The 19,911-nt window shown below is 45.5% G+C and overlaps 1 protein-coding gene across 1 annotated transcript; it reads left to right on the plus strand.

Moving 5' to 3' along the window:
- The first annotated feature begins 1,517 nt into the window (after positions 1–1,517).
- On the plus strand, positions 1,518–19,238 carry LOC115651986 (transmembrane protein 127-like). The gene is given in 5 exon segments (XM_030563393.1): positions 1,518–1,527; positions 2,022–2,119; positions 2,122–2,455; positions 14,324–14,491; positions 18,949–19,238. Coding segments are annotated over 5 exon segments (900 nt in total).
- The last annotated feature ends 673 nt before the right edge of the window (positions 19,239–19,911 follow it).

The raw sequence follows: 19,911 nt of genomic DNA on the forward strand, positions 1-19,911 counted from the left end.
AGACTACTTACAGAAGGAGAGCAAAATAACATAAATGGAGATAGGCACCCTTCTGAGTTCTGTACCCCAGAACACTTAGCTCCCAGACTTTGAGTGCCTCTTTAATCTGTGTCCTCACTACCCATAGGCTATTTTGGCTCTTCAAGGGCTTGTTTAGAGATTGGGACGCAATCCTGGCTGGTTTGGTACTAAGGAGCTCTAGAGGAAAATCTCATTCATAATTTCCCTTCTCCAGGGAGAAGGGGAGCCCTTCTGTCAGGGATTCTGGCGGCTATATCCAGAGGAGACAAAGGAAGGGGTGTCGGGGGATGGTGCCAGCCTGCGGTTGCTGAGAGGCTGTGAGGGGTGCCCAGGAACCCTGCTACAGCTGCACTCCCATTACCCTCCATTTAAATAAAACCCTGATGGAAATTCACAAGGCAGCAGCTTTGTTGCCATGGAGTTGAGGCTGAAGGCTGCCAGCAGTGGCCTGTGTGCCTTGTGCCCTTTAAACTCTTGTATACAAAATTAGCAACCCTGGAAATCCAGGCAGCAAGTCTCAGAGCCTGGGTCAACTGACTTCAGCTCACACTGCGTGGCTTAAAATAGTATTTGGGATGTTCCTGCTTGATCTGAGTCCAGACCCCGATCCCCACCGGCTTTCAGAGCCCAGGCTCCAGCCTGAGCGGGAACATCTATAGTGCCACTCTTAGCCCATAGCTAGGGTTAGCACTTGGCCATATTTGACCAGCCTGGTTGAGGTTTTTTTTTGTTTGTTTGTTTGTTTTAATGGATTTGCCAGAAAAATAATTTAATCTGCCAGGTTTGGGGGCTATCGAATGTTAAAAAGTTTGTGTCCGGCTAAAGAAGCTGCAATGTTCCTACTTCCGCAGCGTCAGCAAGAACCAATCAAAACTGGTGAAAATACAGCAGTTGTCTGCCCACCAACACACTGTGTGTATGAGCGAGAGAGTTTGAGCTGCTATAAGTGGCTGTTGAAGGGGGGTGTTGTAGTTACCTTTGGGTTGAGGGTGTGGTAGGGGTTGCGGGACGTGGTGGTTTTTTTGCATTTCAAAGGTGCTAACCCTACGCATAGCCGGAATCAATTGACCCAGGCTCTGAAGCTGTAAATATGCCCAATGGCCTGTGATGGGATGTTAGATGGGGTGGGATCTGAGTTACTACAGAGAATTATTTCCTGGGTGTCTGGCTGGTGAGTCTTGCCCACATGCTCAGGGTTTAGCTGATCACCATATTTGGGGTCGGGAAGGAATTTTCCTCCAGGGCAGATTGGCAGAGGACCTGGGGGCGTTTTGCCTTCTTCTGCAGCGTGGGGCACGGGACACTTGCTGGAGGATTCTCTGCACCTTGAAGTCTTTAAACCACAATTTGAGGACTTCAATAGCTCAGACCTAGGTCAGGGGTTTGTTACAGGAGTGGGTGGGTGAGATTCTGTGGCCTGCATTGTGCAGGAGGTCAGACTAGACAATCATAATAGTCCCTTCTGACCTTAAAGTCTATGAAACACACTTCTGGGGATGGTATTTGGTACAGTGTAGACATACCCCAGGTGCCTGGCCAGCTGGCTGTGCACATAGCTAGTCCACACTCCAAGCCCTGTTACCTTCATCTGCCCTATTGGTTTGTGACGCCCACATGTGGCATCTCAACTCAAGACAGTAAGCTCCTGGGGGCTGGGACTGTCTGTTGCCATGTGTCTGTACAGCACCTAGCTGACCTGCTGTGTAGGGTGACTAGATGGCCCGATTTTATAGGGACAGTCCCAATATTTGGGGTTTTTTTTTAATATGGGCTTCTATTGCCCCCCACCTCATCCCAATTTTTCACACTTGCTGTCTGATCACCCTACTGCTGTGGGATAATTAATAAGGAGCGGGCAGGGGCCAGACCCGCGGGACTGGCTGGTAACGGTCGCTATAAGGACTGGGACAGGGGGCTGCCTGTGATTGGTGTTAACAGGCCCAGTGGGCAGAGCGAGGGGCGGTGCTAAAGCCACAGCAGCCTCTGCCATTGGTGGGCAGAAGGGGCGGGGCTTGCTGCGGAAGGGACTGACGCAGATGGTTGGGGGCAGAATGTAGCCAGCCTCGCTTTGTAAACCAGCCGGGGACCAGCTCCCCTTGGCGGTGGGTGGCGATGGAGGGGGATTCGTCGGCCGCCAGCGACAACTCGGGACTGTTGTCGCTCATCACCACGGGCCACCTGCCAGCCCGCTCTGTCCATGAGCAGATGTGGCAACTGTCGATGGCCACGCAGCAGAGCCTGGCCGCAGCCACGTGCCAGTGTCTGGGCGTGGCAGCCCTGTGCATCGCCCTCTCCAACCTGGCCTGGATCACGCTGGAGACCAACGTGCCCCTTCATCTGCTGAAAAGGTCAGAGTACTGGGCCGTTATCTACCTCTTCGGGGTGCCCACCCGCCTGCAGTCCCAGCTGTGGCTGAACGAAACGCAGAGCACAGGTGAGACAGCCCTAGGGAGACGGGATCCAGGGAGTACAGGACCCACCTTCAGGTGGGAAGAGGGATGGGCGGGGGGCTGGATTTCACAGTTGGGAGAGGGAGGGGCAGTGAAGGAGCCTGGCTGTCTCCAGTGAGTTGTTCGGGAGTGCAGAGAGGTGAACCATATTCTTGGGGGGGGGGTAGGAGCGTAGGGTGGTCTGGGGAGGGGTTAACCTGGCTTTCTTGGGTGAGTTTGTTCAGAGATGGTCTCTGTCCTTTCAGCTGGTCCTTTCCTGGAGTTTCCAGAAGGGGCAGGTGCTTAAACTCTTTTGAGATGGCTGCCCTTTTATGGGGTAGAGTATTTGCCAGGCTGGATCTATCTCATGGGGTGCTCAATGCATCAGAAGAATAAGTAACAGCCAATATGGATTTGCCAAGAACAAATCATGCCAAACCAATCTCATTTCCTTCTTTGACAGGGAACCTGGCCTGCAGGGGAGAGGGAAATCAATAGAGATGATACATCTGGACTGTAATAAGGCTTTTGCTACAGCCCAACATTTTCATAAGAAAAGTAGGGAAATATGGTCAAGACAAAATTACTATAACTTGAGTGCGCAACTGGTTAAAAGACCATATTCAGAATATGAATGGTTTTCCGTGAAACTGAGAGGGCATATCACGTAGGGGTCCTACGGGGGCCTGTCCAGGGTCCAGTACTAGTCAATATTTTCACAAACAACTTGGATGATGGAGTGGAGAATACGTTTATAAAAACTGCAGATTACCCTACTCTGTCAAGCATGATCTTAATAAATTAGATAATTGGTCTGAACTCAGCGAGATGAAATTCAGTAAAAACAAGTGCAAAATACTACACATAGGAAGGAAAAAGCAAATGCACAAATACACAGTGGGGAATAACTATCTTTGAAGCAGTATTGCAGAAAAGTACCTGAGTGGTTATAGTGGATCACAAATTGAATATGAGCCAACAGTATAATGATGTTGTGAAGAAGGCAAATGTCATTCTAGGATATATTAACAGGACTGTGTATGTAAGACAAGGGAGGTAATTGTTCTGCTCTTTCCTGCACTGGAGAGCCTCAGCTGGAAGACTGAACAAATTGGTGAGATTTCAGAGGAGAGCAACAAAAATAAGAGACTTAGAAACCTATGAGGAAGGATTGAAAGAATTGGGCATGTTTAGTTTAGTGTACAGAGGAGAAGGAGCCGCGGAAGATGAAAACAGTCTGCAAATATGGGAAAGGTTGTTTAAAATAAGAGGACAATGATCAGCTGTTCTCTGTGTCCTCTGAGGGGAGGGGAGGGCAAGAAGCAATCGACTTAGTTTGCAGAAAGGGGTATTTAGATTAGATATTAGGAAAAACTTTCAACTATTAGGATCAGTAAGCACTGGAACAGGCTGCTGCTGACTGTGGATCTGAAATCCTGGTGATTGGAGGTTTTTAAGAACAGGTTAGACAAGCACTTGTCAGGGATGGTCTAGATACATTTAATCTTGTCTCAGCAGAATTAAATACTCAGATGTTCCATTCTGATAAGGCCTCAAATGGCCATTACCTTTGAAAACTCATGGCCATTGGGGGAGGTCCTAGACAACTGGAAAAAGGCAAATATAGTGCCCATCTTTAAAAAAGAGAAAAAGAATCCGGGGAACTACAGACCGGTCAGCGTCACTTCTGGCCCCGGAAAAATCATGGATCAGGTTCTCAAGGAATTCAGTTTGAAGCACTTGGAGGAGTACAAGGTGGTGAGGAATGGTCAACATGGATTCACCAAGGGCAAGTCATGCCTGACCAACCTGACTGCCTTCTATGATGAGATAACCGGCTCTATGGATAGCGGTGGACGTGATATACCTTGATTTTGGCAAAGCTTTTTGTAATACTGACAGACCCTGGTCGTCATTGGGAGGGATCAAACCTGGGACCTCTGGACCTTAGTGCATAAGCCTCAAGCCATTTAGCTGTTAGCTAAAGCTGCAGAGCAGACTCACTAATCGATCTTTCTAAGTGGTCTCAGTGCCACTAGATGGAACAGAACACCACATTCAGGAGGTGTTTGGGTTACATTTTGATACGGTCTCCCACCGTATTCTTGCCAGCAAGTTAAAGAAGTATGGATTGGATGAACGGACTATAAGGTGGCTAGGAAGATTGACGGGCTCAACGGGTAGTGATCAACAGCTCGATGTCTAGTTGGCAACAGGTATCAAGCGGAGTGCTCCAGAGGTCGGTCCTGGGCCAGTTTTATTCAACATCTTCATTAATGATCTGGATGATGGGGGAGAGGTAGATACACTGGAGGGTAGGGATAGGGTCCAGAGTGACCTAGACAAATTGGAGGATTGAGCCAAAAGAGATCTGATGAGGTTCAACAAAGACAAATGCGGAGTCCTGCACTTAGGATGGAAGAATCCCATGCACGATTACAGGCTGGGGACCGACTGGCTAAGCGGCAGTTCTGCAGAAAAGAACCTGGAGATTACAGTGGATGAGAAGCTGGATATGAGTGAGCAGTGTGCCCATGTTGTCAAGAAGGCATATTGGGCTGCATTTGTAGGAGCATTGCCAGCAGATCGAGGGAAATGATTATTCCCCTCCATTCGGCACTGGTGAGACCAGAGGCCATCTGGAGTATTGCATCCAGTTTTGGGCCCCCCACTACAGACAGGGTGTGGACAGAGTCCAGCGAAGGCCAACTAAAATGATTAGGGGGCTGGGGAACATGACTTATGAGGAGAGGGAACTGGGTTTATTTAGTCTGCAGAAGAAAAGAGTGAGGGGGGATTTGATAGCAGCCTTCAACTACCTGAAGAGGGGTTCCAAAGAGGATGGAGCTAGGCTGCTCTCAGTGGTGGCAGATGACAGAACAAGGAGCAAGTTGCAGTGGGGGAGGTCTTGGTTGGATATTAGGAAACACTATTTCACCAGGAGGGTGGTGAAGCACTGGAATGGGTTACCTAGGGAGCTTGGTGGAATCTGCATCTCTTACAGGTTTTTAAGGTCAGGCTCGACAAAGCCCTGGCTGGGATGATTTAGTTGAGGTTGGTCCTGCTTTGAGCAGGGGGTTGGACTAGATGACCTCCTGAAGTCCCTTCCAACCCTGATATTCTATGATTCTATGAATGGAGAAGAGTTCTGCACGCCACATTTCAGGAAAGATGTGGAAAAATTGGAGAAAGTCCCGAGGAGGAAAACAAAAATGATTAAAGGTCTAGAAAACATGACCTCTGAGGAAAGATTGAAAAAAATTGGGTTTGTTTATTCTGGAGAAGAGAAGGCTGAGGGGAGACATACCAGTTTTCCAGTGCATTAAGGAGGAAGGTGTTAGAAGGAGGAAGGTGAAAAAATATTCTTTGTAGATAGGACAAGAAGCAATGGACTTATATTGCAGCAAGGGAGGTTTAGGTTCGACATTAGGGAAAACTTCCTAACTGTCAGGGTGGTTAAGCACTGGAATAAATTACCTCGGGAGGTTGTGGAATCTCAGTCATTAGAGGATTTTAAGAACAGGTTAGACAAACATGTCAGGGATGGTCTGATAATTATTATGTAGTCCTGCCTTGAGTGCAGAGGACTGTGCTGGATGACCTTCCAGCCCTGCATTTCAATTATTTCTGTGATTTATGCACCTGTCTAGTGGTGTGGTACTGTGCTTCTGTGACTGCCTGTGGTGGTGAACTCTGCACACAATATGGGCAGAAATATTTCCTTGTGTTTTTTCCCCTAATATACTTACCATGAATCTACGAGTTCTCGTGTTGTGGGACACTGTCAAAAAGAGAGAACCGATCAGTTATCTCACTGTGCTCTTCAATCTTTAATTTCTGGTCTTCCATCAAGTCTCTCAAACAACTCTCTTCTCCAGGCTAAATCATTCTAGTTTTCTGATCTATTCGGTGGCACTAGCAGCAGTGAATTTGATTAATGCTGCTACCTGTGAGTAGCTTTATTTTAGTGGATTTTTAATATATAAATAGGACTTGGATGCTACAAGTTGCTGCTAATAAGGCCTATACATAAATGACTTGTCTTATGTAAGTCTCAATCATCACTCTCACTCACAGATCTTGGGAGACAGACCTCTCCTCGCTTACAGACAAACCCCCAACCTGAAGCAAATACTCATCAGCAACCACACATCACTGAACAAAAACACTAACCCAGGAACCTATCCTTGCAACAAAGTCCGATGCCAACTCTGTCAACATATCTATTCAAGTGACATCATCATAGGACCTAATCACATCAGCCACACCATCAGGGGCTCATTCACCTGCACATCTACCAATGTGATATATGCCATCATGAGCCAGTAATCCCCCCCTGCCATGTACATTGGCCAAACTGGTCAGTCTCTAAGCAAAAGAGTAAATGGACACAAATCTGACATCAGGAATCATAATACCCAAAAACCAGTAGAACACTTTAACCTGTCTGGTCATTCAATGACAGACCTGTGGGTGGCAATTTTGCAGCAGAAAAGCTTCAAAAACAGACTCCAGTGAGAAACTGCTGAGCTGGAATTGATATGCAAACAAGATACAATCAATTTAGGCTTGAATAGGGACTGGGAATGGCTGAGCCATTACAAACGTTGAATCTATCTCCCCATGTAAGAATTCTCACACTTCTTATCAAACTGTCTGTACTGGGCTATCTTGATTATCACTTCAAAAGTTTTTTTTTCCTTACTTTATTGGCCTCTCAGAGTTGGTAAGACAACTCCCACCTTTTCATGTTCTCTGCATGTGTATATATATCTCCTCAATATATGTTCCATTCTTTGCATCTGAAGAAGTGGGCTGTAGCCCACGAAAGCTCATGCTCAAATAACTTTGTTAGTCTCTAAGGTGCCACAAGTACTCCTGTTCTTCAATCATCAAAATTAATTTTCTGCTAGGTCCCCTACACCGGGCATTCCCCTTTGCTAGAGTGGTGGATTCTTCCTGGTATTATGTTTTCTAGTGCTTTATCCAGTGTTTAATTGTTCCAAGTGATGAGACTTTCCTTTCCTCATTGTTACCTTTCTCTGGGCATTTTCACTCTCTGCTATAATTTGATATCATATACTTAGACTACATATGGCTGGGCCGAATTTGAGTGCGTGGCATTGTGACCTGATATGCAGCGTTGCAGCACCACTCCAATTTGGCTTGGCTGCCCCTCCATCCTGACAGAGGGACGGCCTAGCTAATCTGCCACCTTAGGCCTACCAGGATGGAGAGTGGCACACTGAAGTTTTGACATCCAGGAAGGTGTCCTTGGGATTCTGTGCAGTCTGGAACTTAATCCTGATGGTGAGCCAAAGAAAATCAGATCAAATCAAACAGCAGGGAAGGGCACAGTTCTGCCTCCAACCCAGAGGAGGAAAGGGTCTGCATCTAAAGTCTCAGTGGCAAACTGTCAGGTCCAAAGGAAAAATCAGCCTCTCAGACACACGGTTAGATTCAGTCCCCTCAAGTCTTCAGAAGACAAACAATTCCTGTCTCTGGTGTGCTATGGTAAAGTCCCTGCTTATTTTTAAGGAACCTGTTAGATCTGAGAAGTTCAGATGCACAGGAGTTTTCCTGTACGGTAAAGCAGTGGTTCTCAACCTGTGGCTCGATCAGCACAGAGTTGCAGCCCATGTGACATCCTCAGGGCCATACAGGTAGTACTGGATCCACCCACATAATACATTGATGATAAATGATAAATGGGTTGAGAACCACTGCTGTAGAGGTACATGTGGGGGAACCACTTGAAGAGACAAAGTGGCTACTTGTGAGTCTAGGAATCACGGTGTGATTAGTATGTGGTTCCTGTTCTTGCTACAAAGCACAAACAAGGAACCTTTCTACAAGGCTGTAGTGGGACAGCAGCCCTCCCCTCCCTTAGATTTCTACTTCTGAGGAAGGTGTTCCAAAAGCCAACTGCCATGTAACCTCCTCCTCCCACCTGTCTGTTTCTATGACAGTAGCCCTTCTCTGCCTGAGTTCTAACATACACTACCATATCACGTTTCACCCTGGGAAAGGCTTTTCTTGGAAGAATAATCTGATTCAAGAGTGAGATAGGGAGAATGCTGGATTTGACAATTGTATAAGTAGGGACATTGCCAGCAGATCGAGGGACATGATCATTCCCCTCTATTTGACATTGGTGAGGCCTCATCTGGAGTACTGTGGAAAAATTGGAATGAGTCCAGCAGAGATCAACAAAAATTATTAGGGGGCTGGAGCACATGACTTGTGAGGAGAGGCTGAGGAAACTGGGATTGTTTAGTCTGCAGAAGAGAAGAATGAGGGGGGATTTAATAGCTGCTTTCAACTACTTGAAAGGGGGTTCCAAAGAGGATGGACCTAGACTGTTCTCACTGGTGGCAGATGACAGAATAAGGAGTAATGGTCTCAAGTTGCAGTAGAGGAGGTTTGGGTTGGATATTAGGAAAAATATTTTCACTAGGAGGGTGGTGAAGCACTGGAATGGGTTCCCTAGGGAGGTGGTGGAATCTCCTTCCTTAGAGGTTTTTAAGGTCAGGCTTGACAAAGCCCTGGCTGGGATGATTTAGTTGGGGATTGGTCCTGCTTTGAGCAGGGGGTTGGACTAGATGACCTTCTGAGGTCCCTTCCAACCCTGATACTCTATGATATGATTCTATGAATTATTACTTTTTAAAAGAGCCAAATGTCTCCAAAACAACCGAAAGAAAAGTGATTCCCATCATCCTGGAAAGGAAAGAGAATTGTGTTCCCATTTCCCTGTGTTAGAGGAGGCTGACCAATCAGAATGAGAGTTTCCCAGTAAGGTCAGGAAGCTGAATGTGTAATTTATGAAATGGGACTTTTAAAAAAAAAATCTTCCTGGTGACAAACTAAACAAAGTACCCACTCATGTTGTTAATGACTCCACCAGTAGGCTATGAGGCCTCTGCTGATACACTGAAGGCCTCTATCACATTGGCATGCTTTTCTAGACTGATCCTAGACAAGATCCTACAGACAACCAAACTGTAGACTGGTTAAAAATCATTTCTATATAAAGTCTCCACAGCAACATTATTTGTAGCTGATGTACCTATTGAGACCCAAGAATTCCTTCCAATGTCTATTGTGTCTAATCCCTTGTAGAGAAACATACCTGGAAAGTAGCCATAATATTAAATATCTGCTGGCCACACTAAACGACTATATTCAGGGTTCTGAGGGTTGTTTCTCTAGGAGGAGAAATTGATCAAAGATAATTTATTTGATGCAGACCTGTTCATTTACAAATAATGTGCCAAGTTGTGTTTCAATGAATGCAGCAGGAATCAAACACAGGAGACAGTGTCTTTGCTCACAATTCCAAGTTCCTCTCAAGCCAGCACTTATCCCAAAAGCTATCTCAGCTGTTTGTCAGGGTCATGCTGGACAATGATCTGGACAAACTGGAAAAATGGTCTGAAGTAATTAAGATGGTGGGGGGATAGCTCAGTGGCTTAAGCATCAGCCTGCTAAACCCAGAGTTGAGAGTTCAATCCTTGAGGGGTCTACTTAAGGATCTAGGACAAAATCAGTCCTTGGTCCTGCTAGTGAAGGCAGGAGGCTGGACTTGATGACCTTTCAAGGTCCCTTCCAGCTCTATGAGATAGGTATATCTCCATATAATAAGGACAAATGCAAAGTACTCTACCTAGAAAGGAACAATCTGCTGTGCACTTACAAAATGGGAAATGACTGCCTAGGAAGAAGTACTGTGGAAAGGGATCTGGGGGTCATAGTGGATCACAAGCTAAATGAGTCAACAGTGTAACGCTGTTGTAAAAAAAGCAAATATCATTCTAGGATGTATTAGCAGGAGTATTGTAAGCAAGACACAAGAAGCAGCAGAGTCCTGTGGCACCTTATAGACTAACAGACGTATTGGAGCATAAGCTTTAGTGGGTGACACGAGTTTTCGTGGATTCGTCCAACAAAGTGGGTATTCACCCACAAAAGCTCATGCTCCAATACATCTGTTAGTCTATAAGGTGCCACAGGACTCTCTGCTGCTTTTACAGATCCAGGCTAACACAGCTACCCCTCTGATACAAGACACAAGAAGTAATTCTTCCTCTCCACTCCATGCTGATTAGGCCTCAGCTGGAGTGTTGTGCTACATTTCAGGAAAAATGTGGGCAAATTGGAGAAAGTGCAGAGAAGAGCAACAAAAATGATGAAAGGTCTAGAAAACATGGCGCGTGCAGGAAAATGGTAAAAATTTGGTTTGTTTAGTCTGGAGAAGAGAAGACTGAGAGGGGACATGTCAAGGCTGATTCCCTACTCTGGCACTCTGAGTGCAGAAGGTAGGGGCCTGCAAGTCCTCTAAAAATTAATACTGGCCACTCCAGGCTGGAATTAAACTCCCATAGTTACAGCTTCTCTCTGACCTTGGATGGGTAGATGTTGTCACCACCCAAGTGCAAAAAAACCCTTTTTTAGAAACCAAGAAGGCGCACTTGGGAATTCCTTCCTGTGGGGTACCCTCAAGCCCTTTCATCCCCCCTCCAGGGGAGAGCTTAGAAAGAAAAACAAAGGAAATGAGCTGTTGCCACCAGCTAATTAAACAACATATGCACAAACCTCTTAGGACAGCAAAAATCCAATCCTGTTCTTAAAAAAAGTAAGTTTTATTAAAAACAAAAAGAAAGGAAATGCATCTAAAAACTCAGACTACTGCTAGATTTTAAAAAGAACCCCTTATAAGGATTAAGCATCAAAATAACTTTCTTGAGATCCAGCTTAAAGGTTACGTGCAAAACAAAAGCACCTGGGGCTGGCACAGAGGAGTCTACAAGCCATAAAGAAATAAAAGAGAAACATAATCACGTCTTTCTAGACATTTCCTGATCTACTTGCATATCTGGGGTTTCAAATGAGTAGTTTCTAGGTATGATCTGATGATTTTTCATTCCTGGCTCAAAGCTTCTTACAGCATTGCAGCTTTGTCTCTCCTCTCCAGAGAACAACAGACAGACAAAAGAGGAGTCTTGTTTCAATTTTAAAAAGTTCTAGCCTTCCCATTGGCTGTTTTGGCCAGGGTGCCCACTCAATTCCTTTTACCTATGCATGCAGTCAGACTTTTTAACCCTTTACAGGTAAATCAAGTAGAGAACAGCTACTAAAAGGGATTTTGTAGCAAACTGGCTGGCTGGGTGTCCATAAAAGGTAAATACTTCCAGCCCCTTCATTTATCATAGAACATAACAGTTTTCAAGTACATAAAAGATTGTTAAAAGGAGGAGGGAGAAAAAATGTCTCCTTAACCTCTGAGGCTAGAACAAGAAACAATGGGCTTAAATTGGACACTTTGGCCACGTCCAGACTAGATATTAAAATTGATTTTAGATACGCAACTTCAGCTACGGGAATAACGTAGCTGAAGTCGAATTTCTAAAATCGAGGTACTCACCCGTCTGGACGGCGCTGCATCGATGTCCGTGGGTCTCCGTGTCGATTCCGGAACTCCGTTCGGGTTGATGGAGTTCCGGAATCGATGTAAGCGCGCTCGGGGATCGATACATCGCGTCCAGACTAGACGCGATATATCGATCCCCGAGCAATCGATTTTAACCCGCCGATGCCGCAGGTTAGTCTGGACGAGGGCTAAGGCCAGGTCCAGACTACACAGTTAAATCGATTTAATTCTGTACCCGTCCACACTACAAGGCACTTTAAATCGATTTTAAGGGTTCTTAAAATCGATTTCTGTACTCCTCTCCAACGAGAGGAGTAACCCTAAAATCGATATTACTATATCGATTTAGGGTTAGTGTGGACGGAAATTGAAGTTATTGGTCTCATTCCTTTAATGTAGCTACCCAGAGTGCACCGCTCCGGAAGTCGATGGTAGCCTAGGACCATGGACGCACACCACCGAATTAATGTGCCCTAGTGTGGACGGATAAAATCGATTTTATAAAACCTGTTTTATAAAACTGGTTTTAATAATTTCATTTTTATTCTGTAGTGTAGACGTGGCCTAAGAAAAACTTCCTGTCAGGGTGGTTAAGCACTGGACTAAATGGCCCAGAGAGACTGTGGAATCTTCATCATTGGAGATTTTTTAAGAGCAGGTTAGATCAACATCTGTCATGGATGGTCTAGATGATACTTAGTCCTGCCTTGCATTCAGGGCACTGAACTAGATGACCTCTAGAGTCCCTCCCAGTCCTATGGTTCTAGGGGGGGGGAGTGCGCGTATGTGCCTTGTCCTTTCTGTGCCTCTGTCTCTGTGGTGAATATCTCATACTCACACAGCTCCGCCAATCAATGCCCAAGCCCCTGTGTATTATATCAGCCTCTGTGTGTCTAAAATTACCAAGTACATTTTCATTTGTGTTTTCATAAAACAGGATCTGAATGCAAGCTTTCAGAGCTGAAATCAGGACCCACCATCTTGTCACAGTGGCTCTGACAACATTTTATCCCCTCTATATGGAGCACAGGCCAAGCTCATGTTAATATCTAGCAAAGTGTGTTGATTCACTTAAGAATGAAACCTAGGGCAGTTGTTTCAAATGTGCTAGCAGCCCAATAGGTGTGTCCTCTTTGATATGACACTCGCTCACTTGTTGTTCTAACAGAACAACTCCTTTATATCTTTTCTTGCATTCATATTGACTGTCTCTGAGTGCTGCTCTCAAATTTACAAAATCTGGTGGCCTTTTGGCTGGTCTCTACCGATACAAGTTGCAATGGATCATCTCCCATTCTCCCCCAGAGAGTCCAGGGTTTTGTAACTTTATATTTCTATCCTTTTTTTAAAGGTCTGTTAAGCCCCCTTTGAAGTCTTTCCATTGGCTTTAGATCAATGGAAATCTGGAATGCCTATCCCAGGCTCTACGGAGCCCAGCCATAAATCATAAACACAAACACAACTGAACTATTCACAGAGCACCAAATTCGCATCGCCACCACAAATCTGATTTCCCATTGATTTCTTGGCATTGCCACTGGCCAGCTGGGTGACCTTAGGCAAATAACATTGTTGCTCCCTGCCTCAGTTTCCCCATTTGTAAAATGGGATGATAGTTATCTCCTTTGTAAAGTACTTTAAGGTCTGTTGCCAAGAACCGCTATAAAAGAGCTAGGCATTATTTATTATTATTCAATGGGACTTAAGCATGGACTTAAGTGTTTTGCTAAAGAGGGATGGACTTGAGAACATGCTGAATCAGGGCCTTGGTGAGTTGTTCTCTTTAACCATGTAGCCTTAGTGGGCTGGAGAGTTTAAAATGCCAGAGCCAGTTTGAATAACATGGGTTACCAGGCTTTCCACTGTGGCTTTCTTATTCACTCTGCTCACCAGGCTGAACAGTTTTAGCACCCATGCTTATGACAGTTGCTCAGATGGGATGCAACTTTCTTTCTTCTCTGGATTGGGGAAGGATATTCTTTCTAGCCTGGAGGGATTCTGAATATAGAAGTTCCAGGACTCAACTCTCTCTCTTATTCATGTTGTTGTTTGCATCACGATAGTGCAGAGAGGCCAGAACCCCATTGTACCGTACATATACAAAAAGAGATGGCCCTTGCCCTGAGAAGCTTACAGTCTAAATACAAGGCAAGAGATGGATACAACAAAGAGATAATGAGTTCGTCACTGAATGTTCTAGGTGCATCCTGCCGCAGATCTACATGCTCAATGTATGGTGTCGTCAGCCTGAATCTACAGGCTATAGAAGTCCATTTGTTTCAACAAAATGTTGATGGCCAATGGCAGCAGAACATGTGGAAAGGGCCCGGGATACAGGGAAAGAGTTAAGAGAATTCTTCAGGCACTGTTGTCTTGTACTTATTCATTCAATTTAATTTCATGTTGTTCTGTATTCATTCTGCTTTTTTCGTTTTGATTCAAGAAATTGTTCTCCTGTCTTCGGATCAATGGGTCTTCGTAGATTTGATGATGGGAATTTGTTTCCTGAGTGTGTTGGCAGGATTCATTGCTTTCCTCCTTGACTTCATAGAGATAAAGAAGCTAGGAGTGGCACGTCTGATCATTGCAACAGTCCTACATATTTTGTCAGGTAACTTTGTTAGCTGAAAGTACCTCTTTAATATAGATTACAAAAAGCTGTTCAACTTAATTTAAACCACCAAATGTTCTGTGTTAAAGTATATTGGGTTTTTGTAAAACTTAATATGAATAGAAAAGTTTTCCTGTTTGATTTTAAAAAAAATGTTCATTCATTCTGAGTACATGTAAGTTTTCCTCAGCAGGCTTGAAATCCTAAACAGCAGCAGCATTGGGTTAGTGCAGGAGAACCAGAAGGTGAATGCAACTAGATTCAAAAGTGAAATTTACCAGCCTGGTAACATGGACACATTACTCACTCCTGGGCCAGTTGAGTTGTGCTCGTTCTGCTATTGTTTTGGAATGCTGCTTCTAATGGATTTCTATAAAAACATTCATATTAAAAAATCATTGTCCCAGGGTAATCAAATGCATTAAGTAAACAGCCAGCCTGAAAAGCAATTAGCTGATCACAAGGGTCCCTGTTGGTCTTAAAATCTATGCATCTATAAATCAGCCGTTGTACATTTTCAGTTTTAACAGCTTATGATGTGGGCAACCCAGAGCCCTTTGAATCCTGGCCGCGGCTCCAGCGGCCGGGCAGGGGCTGGGGATTTAAAGGGCTCAAAGCTCCCCACGGCTGCGGGCAGCCCAGAGCCCTTTAAATCCTGGCCGCTGCTGGGATTTAAAGGGCTCAGAGCGCCGCGCAGCTGCAGGCAGCTCAGAGCCCTTTGAATCCCGGCCACGGCTCCAGCAGCCGGGCCACTGTGGGCTGCCCAGAGCCTTTTAAATCCTGGCCACAGCTGGGATTTAAAGGGCTCAGAGCTCCCTGCGGCTGCGGGCAGCCCAGAGCCCTTTAAATCCTGGCCATGGCTCTGGCGACCGGGCTGGGGCCAAGATTTAAAGGGCTCCGGGCTTCCCTCAGCAGCAGGAGCTCTGGGCCCTTTAAATCCCTGCCCCCAGCCCCACAAAGCTTGGGGTTCCTCCTGCTGGCTAGAGTCCCGGGCCCTTTAATTTGCCTCTGAGCCCCAAGGGGCTCCCAGCCACCTCTGCAGCTGGGAGCCCCTGGTTGATTTAAAGGCTCTGGGTCTATCAGCCACAGCTGGTTCCTCAGGGCCTTTAAATCTTGAGAGGCCACGCCTCTTCTGGATGAGGCCACACCCCCTCAGGACTCGGGCAGTACCGGTAAGTCCTGTAAGTTACTTTCACCCCAGCCTTCACCACAACACACAGGGTCTAGTTCTGCCTGTTCCTTTGAATTGTTGCCTGTTAATAGCTATGAGGGCACAGGTCAGGGTTTGTTCTTTGTCTCTCCCACCTGTCTGTCGGGAGACTCCATGGTGCATAACATTCTTTTCCTAAAAAAGTATACAGTAACTCCTCGCTTAATGTTGTACTTATGCTCCTGTAAAATGCAACTTTAAGTGAAACCATGTTAAGCTAATCCAATGTCCCCATAAGAATTAATGTAAAGAGGGGGTTAGGTTCCAGGGAAATTTTTTTCACCAGACAAAAATCTATATTGGATAAATAGATATACACACACGGTATAAGTTTTAAACAATTTAATGCTGTACACAGCAATGATGATTGTGAAGCTTGGTTGAGGTGGGAAAGTTAGAGGGTGGAAGCGGGTGGGATATTTCCCAGGCAATGCCTTGCTGCTAAATGATGAACTAGCACTAGGCTGAACCCTCAGGGGTTAACATATTGTTGTTAATGTAGCCTCACAATCTACAGGGCAACAGGAATGGAGGGAGGGGAGACAGCATGGCAGACAGAGGGATAGCTCAGTGGTTTGAGCATTGGCCTGCCAAACCCTGGGCTGTGAGTTTAATCCTTTAGGGATCTTGGGCAAAAACCTGAGCAGGGAGCTGGACTAGATGATCTCCTGAGGTCCCTTCCAACCCTGATATTCTGTGATTTCAGAGAGACACACCCTGTGTGTGGGAGAGAGAGATGCGCATTTCCCCTTTAAGTACACTGACCCCACCGTAAGTACATTGCCTTTAAAAAAAATCAGGAAGTTAAGACAGCAGCTGCAGCCACCAAGCTCTCTCTCCATCCTGAGCCCTGTTCTGTCCCCACCTTGCTCTATCTGGAGAAGGGGTAAGTGGGGGCAGGAGTAGGGGGGAGGGAGACAGCCTGACATTAGCACCCCTCTTCCCTCCCCTCCCCCTAGCAAGCAGGAGGCTCCTGAGAGCAGCTCCAAGGCAGAGGGCAGGAGCAGCACACGGCAGTGGAGGAAGTGACACCTGAACTGCCCAGCAATTGCTAGCCTGCTGGGCGGCTGCTATACAGGGAACTTAGGGAAGCATGGAGCTAATGGGGGGTGGTCGGTCGACCCTAGTTCCAAGCCCCCACCAGCTAGCCCAACTGGCTGCTCTTTCTGCAAGCAGTGGACAAAGCAGGCAGCTGCCAAACAACGTTAGAAGGGAGCATTGCACAACTTTAAAAGAGCCTGTTCCCTATTTGATCAGCAATGTAACAACGTTAACTGTGATGACTTTAAGTGAGGAGTTACTGTAGGTGCCTAACTGCTGTTTTAGGGTCATAAATACCTTTGAAAATCCCCCCCCACCCCCACCCCCAGGTCTCATAGTCCAGATCTCTTTGTGCTGGTATTGCTTATACATTATAGCCCCTTTATGTGAGAAAGGAGCTGTGCTCATCTTGTCATCTAGCATGTTTGTGCCTAATGGCTTCAGAGTGAAATCCTGCCAGGCATTATAAAATGTGTTAGCAGCGTGACAAGGCTCATCATGCTCTTATCCTAACCTGAAGCTGGGGTAATGGGATGGAGGCTCATGTCTACAAACAGAAACAAACTGATCATACGCTTCCAACTCTCAAATCCTGTCAGTCCTGCAGGTCCCTCGCCCCCTACAAGGCCCACCCCCACTTAAGCCTCTCCCAAAAAGGAAGAAAGCTCTGTCCTCTTCAAATGGAGGATTATGACAATCCTAGCCCAACCCCGCATTGCGCTGAGTCGGGGAATGGAGAGGCTACTGTCATAAACAGATAGCTAAGGGTTAATGTCTCTTTCACCTGAAGCACCTGACCAGAGGACCAATCAGGAAACCGGATTTTTTCAACTTTGGGTGGAGGGAATTTTGTGTCTGAGGTCTTTGTTTTCTGTCTGCCTGCTTTCTCTGAGCTTTGGAGAAGTAGTTCTGTTTTCTAATCTTCTGTTTCTAAGTGTAAGGACAAAGAGATCAGATAGTAAGTTATATGGTTTCTTTTCTTTGGTATTTGCATGAATATAAGTGCTGGAGTGCTTTGATTTGTATTCTTTTTGAATAAGGCTGTTTATTCAATATTCTTTTAAGCAATCGACCCTGTGTTGTGTCACCTTAATACAGAGAGACCATTTGTATGTATTTTTTCTTTCTTTTTATATAAAGCTTTCTTTTAAGACCTGTTGGAGTTTTTCTTTACTTCAGGGAAATTGAGTCTGTACTCACCAGGGAATTGGTGGGAGGAAGAAATCAGGGGAAATCTGTGTGCGTTGGATTTGCTAGCCTGATTTTGCATTCCCTCTGGGTGAATAGGAAAGTCCTTTTTGTTTCCAGGACTGGGAACGGAGAGGGGGAGTCACTCTGTTTGGATTCACAGAGCTTGTGTCTGTGTATCTCTCCAGGAGCACCTGGAGGGGGGAAGGGAAAAAGGATTATTTCCCTTTGTTGTGAGACTCAAGGGATTTGGGTCTTGGGGTCCCCAGGGAAGGGTTTTCAGGGGGACCAGAGTGCCCCAAAACACTCTAATTTTTTGGGTGGTGGCAGCAAGTACCAGGTCCAAGCTGGTAACTAAGCTTGGAGGTTTTCATGCTAACCCCCATATTTTGGACGCTAAGGTCCAAATCTGGGACTAAGGTTATAACAGCTACATAACCAAACAATCCTTAACCATCCGTGCACTCCCTGATCTGCATTGTAGCTTGGGCTACTCCACATGTGCTGCTTTGGAGAATAGAACTGAAAGAGAAGCAGGCAGTGTAATGGTGCTTTGGGAGTTGGCACACGGGGCCTTCAACTACCTGAAGGGGGGGTCCAAAGAGGATGGAGCTGGACTGTTCTCACTGTTGGCAGATGACAGAACAAGGAGCAATGGTCTCAAGTTGCAGTGGAGGAGGTCTAGGTTGGATACTAGGAAACACTATTTCACTAGGAGGATGGTGAAGCACTGGAATAGGTTACCTAGGGAGGTGGTGGAATCTCCATCCTTAGAGGTTTTTAAGGCCCAGCTTTACAAAGCCTTGCCAGGGATGATTTAGTTGGGGATTGGTCCTGCTTTGAGCAGGGGATTGGACTAGATGACCTCCTGAGGTCTCTTCCAACCCTAATCTTCTATGATTCTAAGTCATTAGGAAGGGAGGGAGGCTGGTGAACTAGCAGCACGGCTACAGGTATCAGCAGTTGCGAATCACTGCCATAAAGTCATTGTTTTCTTTTCTTTACTCTCTTTTCACAGCCATTCTTTGTGCATTAGTTCTGGTGTTTTGTTCTTGGATCTTAACAGTAATCCAGAAGCCTAGCATCAAAAATTTGTTAAATAAGCACTACTATGTAACATCACTGGGAGAAAGTTTCTACTTAACCATCGCAGCATTTATTTTCGCAAGCCTCGCGTCCATATTTAGCATCTGGTCAATGAAGGTCTATGGAAAAGATTTACTTCCTTCTGAGAGAGTTGGGGACAGCGAAACCAAAGAAACCAACGGTTCTGGTCCAGGTGCTCAGCAGGCAGTGTTGCTCTCTTGATGTCAATGAACGGCACCAATTTATAGCGCCCGAGGAACTTGCCCCATGTTTCTGGAATTCTTTTGCAATGTTCTTAGCAACATACGTAACTTTGTCATTGGATAAGCTGCATAGTTAAATATATACAGTCATTTCCATAAACTGTTTTCAAAATATAGAGAAGAAGAATTGAAACCAGTGACCCGGCCAACGTTTTCAATGTGTTACTGCTTAGAAACACCTTGGACGTTTTGTACCTTCGGGGATTCATTGTTTGGAAAGAAGAATTTCCATAGATCTGACCACTGTGGCACCATGTTTTAATAATGCTGAATCTGTTGTCTCCCACTAGGTTTATTTGGTACAGTGTTATGGGGCTTAAAAGTGTGTTTGTAGAGAAAAATGGTATGTATTCTTTGAGTCAGGGTGATGAATAACTGACATGAACCTTAATATTCAATGTACAAACATGGGATTCCCTTGCATAAACCTATTAAAAGTTAGTCATTTTATCTATTACCGTTGGTTGTTCTGCGTTTCATAGTCCTTCACTCATTGTTCCTGTAACAGGCTGGTGTATCGAACCATGCTGTTTTCTCCATACTTTGCAGGGTGGGTTGTACAAGGTGGGCCGTGTCTGCTCTCATTTTTAATATGGAAGTACAAGTCTGAGCAGGAGGTGCTCCAGCTTGAT

The sequence above is a fragment of the Gopherus evgoodei genome, chromosome 5, assembly GCF_007399415.2.
Source record: "Gopherus evgoodei ecotype Sinaloan lineage chromosome 5, rGopEvg1_v1.p, whole genome shotgun sequence".
Classification (NCBI taxonomy): domain Eukaryota; kingdom Metazoa; phylum Chordata; order Testudines; family Testudinidae; genus Gopherus; species Gopherus evgoodei.